The 15,853-nt window shown below is 51.2% G+C and overlaps 1 protein-coding gene across 7 annotated transcripts in view; it reads right to left on the bottom strand.

Moving 5' to 3' along the window:
• The window catches only part of cadps2 (Ca++-dependent secretion activator 2), a 121,320-nt gene that overhangs the window by 32,888 nt on the left and 72,579 nt on the right, over window positions 1-15,853 (bottom strand). For all 7 annotated transcript variants that reach the window (XM_086209847.1, XM_086209846.1, XM_086209848.1 and 4 more), the window contains 5 exons: window positions 13,392-13,579; window positions 7,553-7,654; window positions 4,990-5,053; window positions 4,779-4,902; window positions 2,743-2,843 (listed from right to left, as the gene is read on the bottom strand). In XM_086209847.1, coding sequence (XP_086065973.1) covers window positions 2,743-2,843; window positions 4,779-4,902; window positions 4,990-5,053; window positions 7,553-7,654; window positions 13,392-13,579 — 579 coding nt within the window. The remainder of the gene's footprint in view (window positions 1-2,742; window positions 2,844-4,778; window positions 4,903-4,989; window positions 5,054-7,552; window positions 7,655-13,391; window positions 13,580-15,853) is intronic.

Raw genomic sequence — 15,853 nt, 5'->3', positions numbered from 1 at the left:
CTCAAGACATCCATCTTTTTTCAACAAATGCTGCTACCAGAAATGAGAAATTGGCTCAAGGAAGCGAAAGAAACAAGGGATGAGAAGAGAAAAACAAAAAGATTACAAGAAGCAAAAAAAAAAAAAAAAAAGGAAAGGAGGAGAAAGAAGGAGAGGAAATGACCCCCTCACCTCGTATCTCAGCTACCACTTTTAAACCACAGAAAATCCTTTTATCCGGCGTGGCTGTCAGATTTAAATCAATCTTCTGCTTTAGTGTAAAAGATCATCGCACGAAATCATCACGCACAAAATCATCACACACAAACACACACACACACACACACACACACACACACACACACACACACACACACACACACACACACACACACACACACAAGGACAGAAACACTCACCACCAACTTACCTCTCGTCCCTTCCACCACAAAGAGGAGCAGCAGAGAGACAGACAGGTCAGTCACTCAGAGGCTTCATGTGAGCTCAGTTATTCAGTTCCAGTGACGCAGGATCGACGCCCACCACGTTTAGGACAGAGCCGTCTGATTCACGCCACTTATCCAAAACAAGCATCGTCACCACTTCATTCACAACGAGCAAAAACAAACAACAGTAACGGACTCTCCTCAAACGACCCGCGCGCGAGGTGGGAGGAGTTGGCCCAGGAGTCGCTCACAGGCAGATGAGCGGCGCCTGCAGTGAACTGGGTTCATGCGGTCTGACCGGACTCTGACAACAACACTTGATCACCAACGTGTTGGCGTGGTATTCACACGAGCGTCGTCCTTTTCTGGCACGTCTTGTTCTGATGAAGGATGAAGGGCCTCCAGCGGCAGGCCCAACCCTCCCTTTGTTTACGCGCCAGTGAAAAACAACAGCAAGGAAGAAAGAGGCCTCTCATCCGTGCTGTCGTGGTTGCTCTTCCAGGCAGGAGAAGATTCCGTCCTCGACAACTGGAATACCGACCACAGCTGGAGTTTCCGCCATACTGATGATGGATTTCAGCCCTCAGTTGCACGCGGACAGGAAACATGTTTACGCCTCATCTTAATGGGGTTAGAACTCGACCCCGAGCTCCTCCAAAGACAGTTTTGCAGATCGCGTCACAATCCAGGTGCACTGACACCTGGACTCATGTGATCCAGTGCCACTGGACCGCAATCTGATCACAAACTGGATTCCAACTGCAGTGTAAATACACAAACACAAATTATTCTTCAACGCTGAAAATCCTCAAGGTCGGAGCTCAGCGGCGCTGCTAGCTTAGCCGGTTCTATAACAAGAGAGACACGTGAACGAGGATGGCGGGAGACTCGGAGCAGGTAGTAGAGACCAGGATGGGGGAATTCGTATAAAAACCATAAGAAATGGTGTCACACGTGTTGTGTCGTTGTTTCCGTGAGTTTTTGCGTGGATGACATCACACGTCCTTGCAAAAATGACCTTTGAAAGTAAGAATTTGTCTAAACTTTGTGGGAAGCCTGTAGATGAGGCATCTCTAAATTTAAGCTGTGACAGCCGGTGCTGCCAGTGCTCTGACGAGAAGCCTCTAATTTGCAGTTAACATCACAACTGAAGCACAGAGCAACGATCCACCGGTCGCCATGGCAGCGGGAGGGCGCCGTGTTATTAATAACTCAGAAACAGATGCCTGAGCGCCGCGCTGCCACTTAGGGCTGATCAAACTGCCACGTCTCAACACCTATGATTGATCAGTTTTACACCACAGCGTAGCGACAGCGTGTGCGTATGGGTCGTGGGCGTTGTTTTCATCGTACCTCCGAATGCAGCGGCGCCACTTGCCTTGTCACCTGCAACTTTAACATAAACGCCACTGACACAGGCAAAGGAGGGAAATGGACAGTGCTGCAGAAAGTGATCAAGAATGTTAATGAAGTGATCAAGGGGCTTGTTCAGTCCTCGCCTCTGTCACTCAAAATGACAGCAGGCGGCTCGAGAGAAGGGAAAGTGTGCGTCGGCGCTGAAACACTCTGGGAAAGAATCAGGAAACAAGTGAGTCGCAGAAGACTTGTTTCCTCCGGGAGCCAAATGCGTGTCGCTGGATTAAGGGTTCGGTCGAGGGGCCCCAGAGGGGTTCGGCCCCCGTGGATCACGACTCCACCAACACCTCCAACAAACCCTGATGAACGCATGAAGCTGTGACCACGCTGGGTGGTGGTGCTTGTTGAGGTATTGGGGACACCAGCTGGTTCCTGGGCTGCAGCACAAACGTGGTCGTAGATTTACTTCAGATCAGCATTCAAACATTTGCAAGATTTGTCACATCGTATGATTCAGGTCTTCTTCCTGCCGCCGTACACCAGCTCATCTGGACGCTGCACTTTAAATTTTGTACGTTTCAGGACAGTTTTGCAGTTGTTAGCCGTCAGTCTCCATTAGCTTCAAGCTAAATATACGTGGCTGGCTCTTTCTGCATTCACAAAGAAGTGATGAAGGAGGGAAAAAACATCTTAGCAAGTATTTGACAGGCAAAATACGCTTTTTGGGTGAAGTCTGAGTTTAACACTTCCCTCCAGGAAGATTCTGGAGAGCTCTAAACATGAGGCCAACATGGCTCCAGGCTCTGGCTCGAGTGCTGGACCACCATCGGCCCTGAAGCGGCTGCAATGGAACCAACTCAGCATTGTCGCTGCGTCAAACTCTTCCAGGTGAAGTAATAATGAATAATTTAAGTCAAAACCCTGGCGGTTGAATTCAGTTCCACAAATACTGAGCACCTACCTCCGAGTGATGCTCGTCATTCTGCTGCAGGACTTCGATGCTGAGCTCTCCCAGTCGCATCATGTCCTCCAGTTTTTTCTCCGGTGCAGCCTGGACGTCCACTGAAGGTGGAGACATTCAGCATAGAAAAACACAGTGAGTTCACAGCTGTCAAGTTTCATCCTCACCCTCTCACACCCGGACCGAGGTAACGCTCTTCCCAACAACCTGAGCCTAAAGGCCGCGTGCCCCTGCTGTCATGTCTCGGCGCTGTCATGTCTCAATGCTGTCATGTCTCGGCGCTGTCATGTCTCAATGCTGTCATGTCTCGGCGCTGTCATGTCTCAGTGCTGTCATGTCTCAATGCTGTCATGTCTCGGCGCTGTCATGTCTCAATGCTGTCATGTCTCGGCGCTGTCATGTCTCAATGCTGTCATGTCTCGGCGCTGTCATGTCTCAATGCTGTCATGTCTCGGCGCTGTCATGTCTCGGCGCTGTCATGTCTCAATGCTGTCATGTCTCGGCACTGTCATGTCTCAATGCTCTCTTGTCTCTGCGCTGTCATGTCTCTGCGCTGTCATGTCTCAATGCTGTCATGTCTCAATGCTGTCATGTCTCGGCACTGTCATGTCTCAATGCTGTCATGTCTCAATGCTGTCATGTCTCAATGCTGTCATGTCTCGGCGCTGTCATGTCTCAGTGCTGTCATGTCTCAATGCTGTCATGTCTCGGCGCTGTCATGTCTCAATGCTGTCATGTCTCGGCGCTGTCATGTCTCAATGCTGTCATGTCTCGGCGCTGTCATGTCTCAATGCTGTCATGTCTCGGCGCTGTCATGTCTCGGCGCTGTCATGTCTCAATGCTGTCATGTCTCGGCACTGTCATGTCTCAATGCTCTCTTGTCTCTGCGCTGTCATGTCTCTGCGCTGTCATGTCTCAATGCTGTCATGTCTCAATGCTGTCATGTCTCGGCACTGTCATGTCTCAATGCTGTCATGTCTCAATGCTGTCATGTCTCAATGCTGTCATGTCTCGGCGCTGTCATGTCTCAATGCTCTCTTGTCTCGGCGCTGTCATGTCTCTGCGCTGTCATGTCTCAATGCTGTCATGTCTCAATGCTGTCATGTCTCGGCACTGTCATGTCTCAATGCTGTCATGTCTCAATGCTGTCATGTCTCAATGCTGTCATGTCTCGGCGCTGTCATGTCTCAATGCTCTCTTGTCTCGGCGCTGTCATGTCTCTGCGCTGTCATGTCTCAGTGCTGTCATGTCTCAATGCTCTCTTGTCCCGGCGCTGTCATGTCCCGGCGCTGTCATGTCCCGGCGCTGTCATGTCTCGGTGCTGTCATGTCTCAGTGCTGTCATGTCTCAATGCTGTCATGTCTCAATGCTGTCATGTCCCGGCACTGTCATGTCCCGGCGCTGTCATGTCTCGGCACTGTCATGTCTCAATGCTCTCTTGTCTCGGTGCTGTCATGTCCCGGCGCTGTCATGTCCCGGCGCTGTCATGTCCCGGAGCTGTCATGTCTCAGTGCTGTCATGTCTCAATGCTGTCATGTCTCAATGCTGTCATGTCCCGGAGCTGTCATGTCTCAGTGCTGTCATGTCTCAATGCTGTCATGTCCCGGCACTGTCATGTCTCAATGCTGTCATGTCTCAATGCTGTCATGTCCCGGCACTGTCATGTCTCAATGCTGTCATGTCCCGGCGCTGTCATGTCTCAGTGCTGTCATGTCTCGGCGCTGTCATGTCTCAATGCTGTCATGTCTCAATGCTGTCATGTCTCAATGCTGTCATGTCCTGGCGCTGTCATGTCCCGGCGCTGTCATGTCTCAATGCTGTTTTGTCTCGCCGCTGTCTTGTCCTGCTCTCCTTATTCATCCCTCTGTCTCTTATCTGGCCCCTCCTCCAAGCTCAGGGTGACTTCAGCGGCTGGTCTCCTGTGGCAGGAAGCTTCTTTTCATCTCAAGTATTTGCAGCAACCAAAGTACAAATCTAAATTTTAGCTCAGGAGCTCCGTACAAAGAGAAGTGGCGTCCGCCCTGTCCCAGTCTCACCCCTGATCTGAGCGTACTCCATCAGCTGGCTGTAGTTTATTCGAGCTGCTTTCTCCAGACACGTCTGCACCAGCTTCCTCATCTCGTCAGGAGGGACAGGTGTGGTGATGTCCTTCATGAGAACCTGGAACACCCAGACGGTTTGACTCGTCAGGATGACAGCAACCTGACAGGAATTTGGAAGCAGGTACATTAGAAGGTGTTGCTGTACCCGCTCCTGCAGGGAGAGCGTTGCCTTCAGGGCCCCATCTGGTCGTCCGAAGGGGAAGCAGTACCTGCAGATGCAAAATGTGGGCGGGCATCTCAATTAGAAACAATCTCAGGGACGACCGTGTGAAAAAGAAGAATGGAAGACAGAGCGAAGCAGCAGAAAGACGTCGGCCGGCGGTAACAGATGGCCGCCTCCTTTCATCTAATTACACTGATGAAGGAAGCTTTTCTCACCTCCGGCTCCGTCTGAGTGCAGACGAAGTAGTTTGGGGAGGTTTCACGTTCCCTAATTGACAAGTGAACAGTACTGAAGAAACAAAGGCACACAGTCGCACAGGTCAGTCACTCATTGGACAAAAATCTACGAGCAGATGTCCACGGTGACGCCGCAGAAATAAAAAGACAAGAACCAGTTTTACAAAATAATGAAGCGGGACTTTGTTTGAAGATTCTGTTCATATCAAAAACTGGAGTCAGGAGTTCATGGTGTTCATTTCAATGAAAATCCATTTAATCAGAAAATGGTGAAAAGGCCTGACAATGATTTCAGTATTTCAATGGCGAGGAGTCATGTGATTTATCAACACTGATGTAGTGACGGGAGACAGCCGTCGATCACAACATTAAACTTGTAAATCCTTTGACTCGTTATTTGACAAAAAGAACAACCGCGTTTTCTTTGGACCGCAGCGGTAAAAGAGGAGGCCGCACGGACGCAGCGTAGTTCTGGCGTGGCGAGAACAGAGGCTGCGGGGACGGAAAGGGGGCCGTTCTTGGCTCAAGGACACTCCAACATGGCCGCCACAGGAGTCAGGGATTGAAGCAGGAGCCTTCGCGCTATCGAACCATCGACCACATTGTCTCACTCTTCAGCGGCGGCGCTGCTGTGCAGCAACCCTTCACACACAAGGGCCTTTTGCCTTCCATTCACTCAACAAAGAGGTTTTCTCCCTCCTGCATTTCTTCTGTGACTCCAGGACGCGGGAGGAGCCGGCCACGCCGTCACGGCACCGCGGCGCATACACACTTCCTGGGTGAAGTATCACCTTCAGCTGTGTGACCTGTGTACACTGCTCCAATACCAGTGTGTCCATGTACATGGATACTGCATATCTACAGTATATATCAGCATATCCTGCTAAGCTTCTACAACTGTGATGTGATGTCATCATTGATGTAAAACAGGAAGTCATTCATCCACTCTTCCTCCAACCTGCAGCCCTGATACTGGACACGCCCACTTCTGATTGGTGAGATTTTTAAACAAGGTAAAATAACTAAGTTTTCTAACTCCGCCCACTAATGTGACATGTCAATCAATTCTTCCTCGCTGCTCTTGCGTATCACAGCGCAACTTCCCGTGAAGGCTATGAAACGACCCCGTCTATGTGACAGCAGAGGAGGCAGCATGGTTCTGGTACCGGATGGGCGTGTCCACACCAGCAGAACTCTGCAGGTGACTGAACGTCACGCTATGAGGCGGAGGCTCCTTCCTGAGTCAATAACAGCAAAACCAAGATGGAGGCCGGCAGCTGCAGGTTACATTTGGAGGCCAAATGAATCCTAAGTGGCTGAGCTGCGCTTTAATCTAAACCAAACTGTGGAAATCCTGCTCTTGTCTGGAACACATTAGCATAATCCCAGCATTGTCCGGGCCATTATTTACCAGCATTAGCCTCTTGTTGAGGTGAGCTAGTAATGACTCCCGCTGATTGCCCCCCCCCCCGGCCTCGACCGGCCCCTCCCCTCCTCTCAGGGTCCAGATGGAGGGCCCCTCTCAGGCGCGAAGGGTTTAAAGAGCCAGGCTGTGGGACAGTTAATGGCACAGGTCCATTCAGACAAGTGTTGCTCAAGGTCTCGGGGCTGTTGCTTTCACACCGCGCTCACAATGTGTTCACACGGCGGCGGCGGCGCTGAATAGCAGCATGGGGATGCAGGGAGGTCTCATCAGCCGGGGTGGATGCATGTCCTGCACCTGTTGTGTGGTGCTGACGGGGCTAAAAATACCCAGACGGCCTCCGTTCGTTATGACGGAGATAAAATGAGCAAACTGGTGTTTCTCATAGCGACTGCTTCGCTTCAGGTCAGCTCCTGACGACGGGAGCTGCTGTGCGTCACTTCTGCAAATCGAAAGAAGGCCGTAAAAACACCAGCAACTACACACAACTACACACAACTACACACTTACAAGACTTCTGCAGACAAAACTGACCAGCAGGAGGCGAGAGGACTTTTAAACCAATGTCTTAAACTGGTTGCTGGACTGGAAACGAAGGTTTGTCCTCCTCTGGTCGGTGGGGGCGCCTGTTCAGGGTGGAGTTGAGTGACTGTCCCATATGCTACGTCTCCCTGCTGAGACTCCTTGCCCTCAGGTGTGATGTGAGTGGCAGAGGGGGTGGGGCAAAGACCAGGTGATAGACAATTGGGGAGAAAATTGAAGGAAAAGGAGAAAAAAAACCAGTAGAAAACTGCAAAACAAAACACTACCCCCCCCCCAGTAGCAGTGGTTCATCAGCGGCGAGCCCCAGCAGGACGGCGCGCTGGGCCGCTCTGAAGCGTCTCACCTAAAATGTGTGATCTGGTTGTCCAGCAGCACGATGAGTCGACCCCTGACGGATTCAAACTGGTCTCTCTCCTCCACGCTCACCGTGCCCATCCCGTCAGGCCTGAGCACACAAAGGTCACGAGGTCACAGACACATCAGCTCAGAAAGACTTCCAGACTTCAGGGCTGAGTTTGCTTTGATTTGGAACCTGCACAGACACAAAAACCCCTCCGGACAAACAAACCTCTGAGGAAAATCCTCCCGACTCAACAATCTGACACACGGCAAGAGACACAAAGCCAGAACGCCATGGCAAAATTCACCATCGAACTGAAGTGAATGACTCAACATGAAGGAGTGTCTTTACTTTTTCTTATTGGACTGGAATATTCAGGTGTTTATGAGGGAAACTTCATCGATTTGTTCCTGTGCGTAGATTTATTTTACTTGACAATAAGAAATATTTGTTTGAATGTTTTGCAGCTCCTGAAATCACCGGAACGCTGCAGTTGATCACCCCCCCCCCCAAAAGGAGTGTCACCAAGATCGCTGAGCAGCTGTAAAGGCTGTTCGCCTGGCAACGTATTCAAGGTGGAACTCACTTCCAGCACTGCCTCCTTCACTCCTCCATCGACCGTGTCCTCTCTCTCTCTCCAGTTTATTTTTGTAGTAAAGTGTGTTATTTCCTAGCATAAATACGGATGTGGACCTCATCCTTAGAAAGGATGGAAGTGACAGGAGCCACTTTTAAAAGCTCGTCCACCCTTTCAGAGCTCCCAGTGACTAACCGGCGAGCAAATCTTTGACATGTTCTCTGACACTTCAGCACAGAACAGCGGTCTTTGTGAAGACTCCTTCAATGCAAATAGCAGGAGAGCAGAGAACCTGCTGAAGATGTAAAATCAGAACCTGCACTCGCTTCATAAAAAGCATCAGATAAAGGAGCGGAGAACAAAGCTCATGCCGCCTCTCTGTCTTAGCTTCTCCCTCCTCCTGACAAACCTGGCTGGCTTGTTTTCACCAAACTGTTGGAGCAGCCAAACCCTCCACGCTGACCCTAAAGTCAACCAATCAAAGGAGAGTCGCTGCAGCTCCTCGTCCTCCTCCACAACTCATCCTGCCGGCAGGAGAGCCCACAAAGAAAAAACTGTTAGTTGAGCGCTTCATTAATGTTTGTAAAGCTTTCATTCCCTTCTTGCCTGGTCTGAATAGGCACTTTGGCAAAAAAGGGGAAAAAATGCAATCAGTACCCAGAGCGACCAGCCTTGACTTTCTGTGTGCAGCTGAAAGAGAAAAGCAGCCTCTCCTGACGGTGCCGGCGCTCGCTGGAGGAAAGAAGCTATGAGGTCTGTCAATGAGGTGGTCTCGTAAAAGCCTGCACTGGTTCGTCCCCTTCACGCCCGGAGGACAACAACCCTGGCGAGTTGCTGGCGGCGGGTTCTTGAATCTCAGCAGGGTGAAGAGAACCAGGCAGCGGCACAGCAGAGCTGCAGGATTCATCACCCTGAATAATCGGATTTATTCAAACACGACTGCAACTTCAGCGGACAAGGAGAGCGGCTCGTGTTCGAGCTCTTAGCTCTACCTTCACTAACCTTCAAGAAAAGGTGACAAAGTCACTGTCATCTATTTATTTGTGGTAAAATCATGTAAATAAAATCATGCACAAAATACAACAACATGATTTCAAATTAAACAGGATGTTAATACAGAAAATAACATTTAAAATCAACGTCAAACGGAAGAAATATGAAGAAGACAAAAATGATCGCAGTAATTGAACTTAAAAGTGAGTTTTCTTTAACGAACAGTAAAATGACAGGAAAATCCCCTCCAACTCCGTGATTCCCTCATCATCTCCTGAGATGCTGCTCAGATGGACCATCAGCATCCGGCCGCGTCCAGAAGCTTTGTAAGGCCTCCCAGAGCCCCCCCCCCCCCGACGGTGGCATGAGGGTGGGGTGGTTGTCCAGGGATGGGTGGTGTTGGGGGGGACAAAGGAGGAGGAGGAGCATGAGAGCGCTTCCTCTCCTCTCTACTCCTTCACTCTAATGACACACAGCTTCACTGCAGCACTTGTTAGGACAACTTCTAAACTCTGTTGTTCCCCAGATCGACCAATTGACCAGCGCCCTCCCCTGGCCACGCCCCCTCCACTCCCCTCCTCCCCTATTTAACAAGCGCCAGTTAATCCAGCAGGAGCAGACAGCAGAGGGCTTGTTGGGAGGGTGCTAATTCATGAGAAGGCCAGAAGAACTCGCTTTCACGTCGAAGCGGCCGAGGGCCGCGCTGCACTTCGGGCCGCGGCGGGTCAGATGAAGACGTGAGCAGCGGCACCGTGGACGGCTCCACCGTGGACGGCTGGTAGATGGCCGAGGCTCCAAGCCCTCACAGTTCACACCAGCTGTCCTGTACTCACAGTTGTTCCTTGTCATCAAACAATCAGTGTCCCTGTGCGGCCGCAGCAGGCAGGCAGAAACCAGACAGAGCGTCCAGATCTCACTCCTCACGAGTTCCTCTGAACAAACACGGGGCTCAAGTGGCGCTTATTTCTTTAAACTCACAGATTTACGCCAACACACTTGAGTTCACAAGATAACGACATGTCAGTGCAACAGAGATGTCGGATAGGTGTCAGGAGCGAAACCCAGCAGGTCGGTCCTGGGTGTGGACCGCTGTCTGTCCTGGCTGTGGACCCTTGTGTCGGTCCTGGGTGTGGGCTGTTGTTGGTCCTGGGTGTGGACCCTTGTGTCGGTCCTGGGTGTGGACCCTTGTGTCTGTCCTGGCTGTGGACCCTTGTGTCTGTCCTGGCTGTGGACCCTTGTGTCGGTCCTGGCTGTGGACCCTTGTGTCGGTCCTGGCTGTGGACCCTTGTGTCTGTCCTGGCTGTGGACCCTTGTGTCTGAGACGAGCGGTCAGTGGTGTGAAGGTCTCCACCTGCATGTTTTTCCCTAAATGTTGTTCCTTTAAATGGAAACGAGGGTTCGAGTGCTGATTGTCTTGGTTCATCTGCAGAGGTGGAGAACCTTCGACCACATCACCTCATTCAGGTGGCTGATGGTCCGGCAGGCTCACCTGTTCACTCAGATCTGAGTGAGGGTTGTTTGGTGACGCTCTCATCAGCAGGACTGTTTTCTGTTGAATGTCTTTGAGAACGTCGGACAGGAGAGACGAGGACAGAACTCTCCTTCCAGGAGCAGAAGGCGGCTCCTTCATTCCTGCTTCTGCTCCGATCGTGACAAAGAGATCAAGAGCTTTCAAAAGGTATGCATGGAACTCAGTTTCCCCCAAGTGACACTCACACCCACCACTTCCTCTCAATCAAATTAAGGCGGAGGAGCGATGGGGGGGCTGGCGGGGGGCCAGCGGTGCGGTGTTTGGTTTAGTAGCTCCTCGCTCAGCCTCCATCCTCTCTGATGCATGTTCATGCTCGGTCTCACACGCTGGAGCGCCCAGCGATGCGACAGCTTGTCGGGGTTCAGACACATTGTTGCTGTTAAATGAAGCAAGTGCGCCGGAGCCAAGGCTGCCGGGGGGGCGGGGGGCTCCAGACTCAGTTTTGTGTGTTTACACTCAATGTGGCTCAAGTGTAAACGATAAGTACCACGTCTGCCGGCAGATCCACCAAACCCTGCGGCTCTTTAGGTCTGATGTCAGCTGACAGGAGCCGTCATGAGTGGAGCCGTCATGAGTGGAGCCGGCTGAGCGGCGTGGCAGCGTCCCGGGCGTGCACGCCACTTCACCTCACCAAGAGTGGAAAGGAGACGAGTCTGAGTAGCAGGTTATCTTCTGCCTCACCTTCCTCCTTCGCCTCTCTGGAGGCGGGGGAGGAGGGGGAGGTAAAAGCTCCTGTCACACCCTGTCGGCGTGGCGTCGGTGACCTGCCGAGGGGATGATCAGACGTGACAGGTGAGAACCCCCCCGTCAACGAGTGCACTACCTGGACTGATGACATGACTCACCGTAGAAGGACGAACCCAACGGGCCTGAGACGTGGAAGCAGTTAGAAGCGGCGTCTGTCTGGTTCCTGCTCCTGAGCTCTGCAAACACGTCCGCAGCTCAAAGGGATCCTGGAGACGGATCTCAGCAAACTGTGATCCTCTTTGCACAGACGCAGATCACTTCTCTTGACTGGCCCCTGGCGTGGAGCTCAGCCCGCCGCTGCAGCGTCTCTTGAGTGTTTGGCGTGGATTCTCCAAGGTTTAGCCTCTGGCTCAGAGATCTGGCTCTTCTTTCCCACCTCTCCGTCCCTCCTCAACTTTATTTCTTGCATCATCTTTCTTGTACCTGTCTCTTAAAAACAGGTTCTTCAGGTGTCAGGGGAACCTGTAGCCAGTTCAAACTGGTCTGAGGCTGATCGAGATCCCGTCCTCATTCTGACTGGGACATTTTAAACTCTGCCGCTGACGCTGATTGCCGATAGAATTGTCCTTCAAATCAAAACCCAAATGAAGTTCGTATTTTTCACAGTTCTGCAGCCGTGATGCAGAGACATCTGAATTTCTTCATAAAAAATTCTCTTTATTGCCAATTATTTTGAAACTCAGGGAATATTATTATTAATATTAGTCTGGACGCCACAGAAGCATTTTAATGTGTTAAAAACAGAAACGGATCAAATGCACCGATCTCAGACATCCAAGGTGAAAAAGAAACTTCCTGCCTTTTGAATCAACCCGCGGGGGCGGCGGCGGCGGCGGCGGTGGGAGGTTTTCACAGATCAGACACGAACTGGTTTCAATTAAGGTCCAACAAGTTTCTCTCCGTCACGGTGAGAAAAGGACAGTCTGACAGACTCGGAATGTCTCGCCTGAAATGCGAGTTCTCTCCTGTTGATCATTCTGTGGCGCGTCTCCTTGTCCTCGCCGCCCGCAGTCACGGATTCGCCTCTTGGAGCGTCCCTCCGGGGAAAACTCAAGTTCTGTAATTAACTTTGTCGTGTTTTTTTTCCCCCCACCCCTGAGACTGCAAGCCATCCAAAACCTCTCTCTCCCATCCACACCCACTCAGGCAGCTCCAGGACCCTGAATGGGCACCAATTATTCAAATTACATCTCCAACTGACAAAAAGCCAGTTCCAGTAACCCCCCCCCCCCCCGCTTCTATCTGCTGATTAGCTGGAGAAGCTAATCACTACACTTTCTAATTGACTGGATGGGGTAGCAAAGACAGAAAGCACAGAAATCAGTAATTAATCAGTAATTAGCATCTGGGGACGCTAGGAGTGTAGCGAGCTGCTGGAATGATGCTGACGCCAGCAAGTGGCTGAGAGACGCAGTCACGGCAACCGCCGCTGCCGCCACTCATATCTGGCCCTTTCACAGCTGATCAGACCACATCAGTGGTCGATCCATGAGGAGATGAAATGGCCCACGAGAGAAGCGTCACTGAAGAGACACTTCACCCCAGAAAGTGAATGCTGCCTCTCTCACACTCACGAGCAGGCGTTTTTCCTCCTGCATCACTTCTTAGTGACCCCCAGCGTGCAGAAAGACCCAGCTATGTATTCGTTGTTAGCTCAAAGCTAATGGCGACCGACGGCTAACAGCAGCTAAAGTGATCAAAAATGTCAGCTTACAAACGCTCCAGCGTCTTTTGCCAGCAGGTGGAGGAGGAGGGTCTAAGTGGGTGGTGTCACCTGTACATCACTTACATTTGTTATGTGTTTGGTTGAAAGTGATGACAACTTATTAATCAGCTGAAACAGACACACAAATCTATCAGGAACGTCTCTGGACCGGCTGATTCCTGTAAAGGAGGATGGAGGAGCGCTGCTGCTCGGTGCTGTGGGGATTGGATTGTTATTCGTGCGTTAATCGAACATCGCCACGAGTCCAGAGGTGAAAGCGTCTCTCTACCTATTTCCATGGACGTGGGAGGCGCAGAAGGCGTAGCTGTAGTGGAGCAGCGTTGGGTCGACCAGCACGTTGCTCTCAGAATAATCCATCAGATCCCTCAGGTAGCTCAGGTGACGGTGGCAGCCTCGAACGCCGTATCGGGCACAGTACTCATCCAGGACGAAGACCTGACCGGGACTGAACCAGCCCTGAAGGACAAAGACAAACCCAACATCTGTGTTTAACAAAGAAGATTGAAGTTAGTCTCAGGTTTTAACTAACTATTCTTCACTGTTCTCACAGTAAAGAATAGTTAGTGGAGGACAAAAGATTTTGGACAAAGCCTGATGTCCCTCGCAGCCTCCCGTCACCACAGGAGACATGGGACTGACCGGCAGTCACCTCTGGTGCTTCAATTCAACACAAGTCCTCCACGCTTTCCTACAATTAATCACAACTGGAGAGGTCGACCCCTTCAACTTTTAATTCTCTGCTTGTGGGAGGAAGCAGAGGTGTGGAACGGCGGCGGCGGCGGCGGCCTCAGGAGTTCATTACTTCACTCATCCTGTGTGTAATCACCAGACCAGCCATGAAGCTGACAATGCTAATTAAGATTCCTCACAGAAGGAAAGTGAACAAATTTGCACGTCCACGGAGCCTCTGGCCTCCACGCGCACACACCTACGCACACGCACGTTTCCATTACCACAGACGACGCAGTCTCACCCAGGATTTATTGCTCGGACTGACTGGAACCTGAACCTCTACCTGCACGCCCTCACGCCAACTCTCGCTGACCCGTCTGAGTTCAGATCCATTTCAGTTCATCCTCAGTTGTTTGTTGCCGTTCTTCAACAACACAAAGGGACAAACATCCCTGGCTAATGGACGTCCGGCTCACGCCTCCTCGCTGGTTTCAAGCCGTTGAAGAAGACAATCCAACGCCAGGCGTCCTCAACCTTAAACCACCTCCTCCCAGACCTGCTCTAAATGAGGCCCCCAACACACAGCGAACACGTGGTGCCATCCACTTGGCACCATTAACACTTAATGGGGCACCGCACCTTTAAGTGACAGGTGACCTTGAGTGTCACGAGTTGATGGATGGATGGTAAAAGTTGCTGGTAGGGGACGGCTCAGTGCCCGTGGATCGATGAGCTTCCGTCTGCTTCAAGCCAAAAGTAGGTGGCCGACTCTTCCTGCATTCTGGAGCCACCCAGAAGTGATGCATGAGAACGACAGCACACCTGTAGGTGTACACCTGTAGATAAAACCTAAATACTGCCCCTGTTAAAGACTGGTAGTGCAAATACTCATACTGCATATTCCAGGAGGAGGAGTACTGAGTACTGCCGATAACCGAACACGGACTTCCACCGGTATCTTCTTCTCACCCGGTGACTCCCAGCTTCCTGTTGGGGTTAACTGGACCTGGCAGATTTGTCCTCTGCTGGCCTTTTAGTGCCCCCCCCCCAACCTCCTCCTGCCTCCTTCAGTTTGTTTGTCGTTTTCTCCAGTTTCTTCCTTTTCTCTTCCCTCCGTCTGTGAGCTATTAATATCACACCAGAGAGAAGGAGAGGGGCGTGAAACGACAAGATGTTCCGCTGTGACAAACAGATGGCGAACTCCCGTCTTGGCGCTGACCGCTCAATTAGTGGCTAACGAGCTGACTGCCTCGTTAGCTCCATCCGCCGCAGCTACACGCCTCCATGTCAGAGCGCCAGTGTCCGCCGCCTCCCTGCGAAGAGCAAGAATGACCCCCCCCCCCAAAAAAAGTGAAAGTAGCGTGTGGTGGCGAAGCAGGAACTCCTCAGCTCGTCTCCTGCCGCCTTGCTGCAAACGCCTGACAGGAAGCGGCGGATCCTCAGGCATCACTGCCTGCTTTGGCACATAAAACCATTTTGGATTCAAACATTCTGGTGTTTCTCTGTCGTGCAACATGAACATCATCCTGGCAACATGGAGGCACTCGTGGGCTGGGAGCTTTACTTCTGACTGCGTCACCTGATGTGATGCTTTTGAGAGAAGCCGTCAGGTGGAAACGCTTCTAACGCTGCTGGGATTCAATCATTTACTTCAAGAGGTTTTTTTTTTAAATGTGATAATCGATGAACCCTTTAAGTCATTTATCAAAATCTGTCCGTCTGTAATTCCTACATGGAAACTTTGAAACTTTCTCTGGTTTGAATCCGTGAAACTGACGTCCTTTGGATTTGCAGCGTTTAGATCAGTGACACAAACACCGGCGGAGTCACCGAGAAGGTTAGAAAACCAAGAACAGCAGAAGCTTTGTTAATGAGTAAAAGAAGGAAGTGTCTACATGCCCTTCAAATGAGGATCTGATCGTTAATGACTGGATCATAACATCACGTGATGGCTGGAGCCTCCCGATCGATGCCAGCAGGAAGACACTCGGTCGTCTGTGCTTTGAAAAGCACTTTTAAGTAATGATAAAACTTAAGAAGTCATACTGGTGCCGCAGG

This window comes from Aulostomus chinensis, chromosome 7, assembly GCF_037954235.1.
Source record: "Aulostomus chinensis isolate RoL2024-O1b breed Wild chromosome 7, RoL_Achi_v1.0, whole genome shotgun sequence".
Taxonomy (NCBI): Eukaryota; Metazoa; Chordata; class Actinopteri; order Syngnathiformes; family Aulostomidae; genus Aulostomus; species Aulostomus chinensis.
This window is presented reverse-complemented; position numbering and strand designations above follow the sequence as displayed.